Source organism: Sprattus sprattus (genome assembly GCF_963457725.1).
Source record: "Sprattus sprattus genome assembly, chromosome: 9".
NCBI lineage: Eukaryota > Metazoa > Chordata > Actinopteri > Clupeiformes > Clupeidae > Sprattus > Sprattus sprattus.
The window spans coordinates 21745270-21748249 of record NC_137928.1 but is presented as its reverse complement, the minus strand read 5'-3'; the positions used below and the strand labels follow the sequence as shown (position 1 = coordinate 21748249).

General features: G+C 46.9%; 1 protein-coding gene across 1 annotated transcript; it reads right to left on the bottom strand.

Moving 5' to 3' along the window:
- Positions 1-464: 464 nt before the first annotated feature.
- Positions 465-1469, bottom strand: LOC308370707 (P2Y purinoceptor 2-like; the record flags this gene model as incomplete). Its single annotated transcript, XM_080845409.1, has 1 exon — positions 465-1469. The coding sequence occupies one exon, from the start codon at positions 1467-1469 to the stop codon at positions 465-467; it is 1005 nt and encodes a 334-aa protein (XP_080701535.1).
- Between the last annotated feature and the right edge of the window lie 1511 nt (positions 1470-2980).

Below are 2980 nucleotides of genomic sequence, written 5' to 3'. Positions count from 1 at the left end.
TTTCTACAGCATAACAACCCAAGTGGTAAAACAGCTTCATGGTTACCATTTGACAACAGGGAGCCATATTTTATGGATTTCTCAATGCATCTCAATGATCATAGCTCAGTACCATCATTTTACCTTGTGGAGAACAGAGCCCTGTCACACAACCATAATCCGGTAAGGTACCAACAATCAATGAGCGTGCTGCACTCTACGTTTAATGCTGTCTGCCTAATGAAAAAATAACACTTATGACACCTTTAGTCATTGTAAAAACAAAATGCCAACAACTGATATATTGTAACGGTTCTACAAATATCTAACAAGGTGCCCTCCCAATTGTTTCATGTTTAGCGTCTGCAAGTATAACTGCTACAGCTCCATGTGCATGTCTTCCTAGTGACACCAGTCTGATGAATCCACAGCCCAGTCCTGATATCTCATCTCCTGAGGCCTTCCCAGCAGGCCTTGGGCGAGCATCAAAGCGGAGTGGATAATGTCTTGACTTTCTCCGTCTGTCTGGATTTGGTCCTTTTGGTGAGGTTTCTACGGAAGCCTTGTCCGGCCATAAAGTACAGGACAGGGTCCAGACAGCTGTTGGCACTGGCCAGCGGCCGGGTCACCTTATAGGCAATACTGGAGGCCTCCAGCTGGCTACAGCTGATCTTGTCATCCAGGTAGCGGAAGCTGTAGTAGAGGCTGCGTGTGAGGTGGAAGGGCAGGAAGCAGAGCATGAAGACCGCCAGCACGATGATGATCATCTTCACCGACTTCTGCTTGTAGCGCTCAGAGCCCGGGCCGGCCCCTATCCGGGCTGGTTCCAGAAGCTTCCGCACCATGAGCCCGTAGCACACCATCAGCACCATGAAGGGCAGCGCGAACAGCAGCACCGACACAGCCGTGCTGTACACCATGAAGTCGTCGAAGAGATCCTCGCTTGTGGTGTCGTAGCAGGTGCGCTCCGACCCGATGTCGCGCGTGCGCGAGAAGTAGAGCACGGGCGCCTGAAAGACCACCACGACTAACCACACCCCCGCAGACACTAGCCGCGCGCGCCGCGCGCTCATCCAGCGCAGCGAGTGCACCGGGTAGCAGATGCCTAGGAAACGGTGCAGGCTGATGCAGCAGAGGAAGAGGATGCTGCCGTAGAGGTTGGTGTAGAAGAGGAAGCGGATCAGCTTGCACAGAAACTCGCCAAAGGGCCAGTCGTTCTCGTCGGCGTAGTAGTACACGAGGAAGGGCAGCGTCAGGATGTAGAGTGTGTCGCACATCGTCAGGTTGAGCATGTAGATTGTGCTGGGCTTCCAGTTCCTTGTGCGGACCAGGATGACGTAAAGAGTCACGGCATTCAGGATCAGGCCGACCACAAACACCAGCCCATAGCTCACCGGCAGCAGGATGTACTTAAAGTCCTCGTCAAACTGGCAGCGGTAAGGGCTGTAGCTCTCATTGCTGGCGTAAGTGCTGTTTGGGAAGTCACTCATATTGGCCTGAATGGGACCTGCGAAAACACAAAGGATTAGCAGAGAAACACAGGAAGAAATTTTAGATGCTTAAAAATCTGTTCAGTTTTAAGTCTGTCTGTTCAGTAAAAAATGGTGAGAGTTTTGAGCATATAAAAGTGGTTGTGATAGTCCCAGCCTCTGGCTCTGGTTCTGGGGCAGACCCATGTCAGAACAGGGCTAGATCAGTCCCACGCTCTGCTTTTGTCAGTGGAGAGAAAGACTAAATCACCACTAATTTACCATTACCTGAAAGATGCCACCATGTTTCCTTGTACACATAAGGATTGTACTTTCATGTTCCTGGCTGGGTGCACCTCTTTATTTTCATAACTACCAGTCCTACCTTAGACCTCATGAACAGACAAGCAATAAACGTGTCACGCATTACGGACATTGGCTCGGACTGACATGCGAACCAACAAGCTCAAGACGTGGACCAAAGAACATTCTGAAATCACCTTCTCACCTTAACACCTCTCCTAAACATACACTATGCAGATAACAACAAAATGTCCACCTTGTACAACACTAACATGCATAACCGAAACCATATTAAGTGTACCTTGCAAAGTTGCCAAACCGGACCTTCTGTCTCCTTTTCTAAAATAGTTTTATCAAACCCTGAGGGCAAGAGGAAGATTTCAACACATGACATCTGTTTTGCTCATCACTTCTCTTCGTTAGGTTCCTTACACAATAGAGGAACAACATTTAGTTTGAAGAGCCATAAATGAAGTGGACAAAAGACACTATTGAACTGCAGAAATTCCATATGAGAGCTAACTTGTTTTTCTGTCTCACTGTTATCAGTTTGAAAGAGTTAGAAGGAATTGAGGGAAGGCAAATCTACACACCAGACTTTTCCCCTAAATCAAGCCCACATAGTTTCAGACATCAGAAACAAAATCACTTAAATTCCAATTACTTCTCATTCAGATGGGCTTTTTTTTAGAATAAACTTACAGTGTTTCTCCTTGCTGACCAGCCTGTTGCTCCACTGATCCGTCACCTTAGCATACCTGCTTGTTAGTAGGAGCGGCTCGCACGTCTTACTACTCTTGAAACATTCACTTTGGCAAGCCTCAGCCTGCTTTCAGGAAGTGGAGCAAAGGCTCGGATGTCAATCAGTCTTGTAGCATGGTAGACACAAGGCACAATCAATTGTAATGCCAATCTCTATCCATGGGTTTGGATATTTATAAATAATATCCCTGAAGTTATGAGGTTTAACTCAAGCCCTTGATACATTGCAACAGAAGTCTGTTATGTTCTTGGGTAGTACCCAATGGCTATGTCTGCTCTGGCTTATTTTATCAGAGCAGACAGATATTAAAACCTTCAGTATTTTCAGATAAGCATGATAGTTTTACCAAGAAGACTGTGGTGTGTTAACCATGAATAACAGAGCTACTGGCTTGGAAGGGTCAGAGGAATTTTACTGCCCCAAAGTAGTATCATATGCCTGTGGATTTTCCGGAGATCCTGCACAG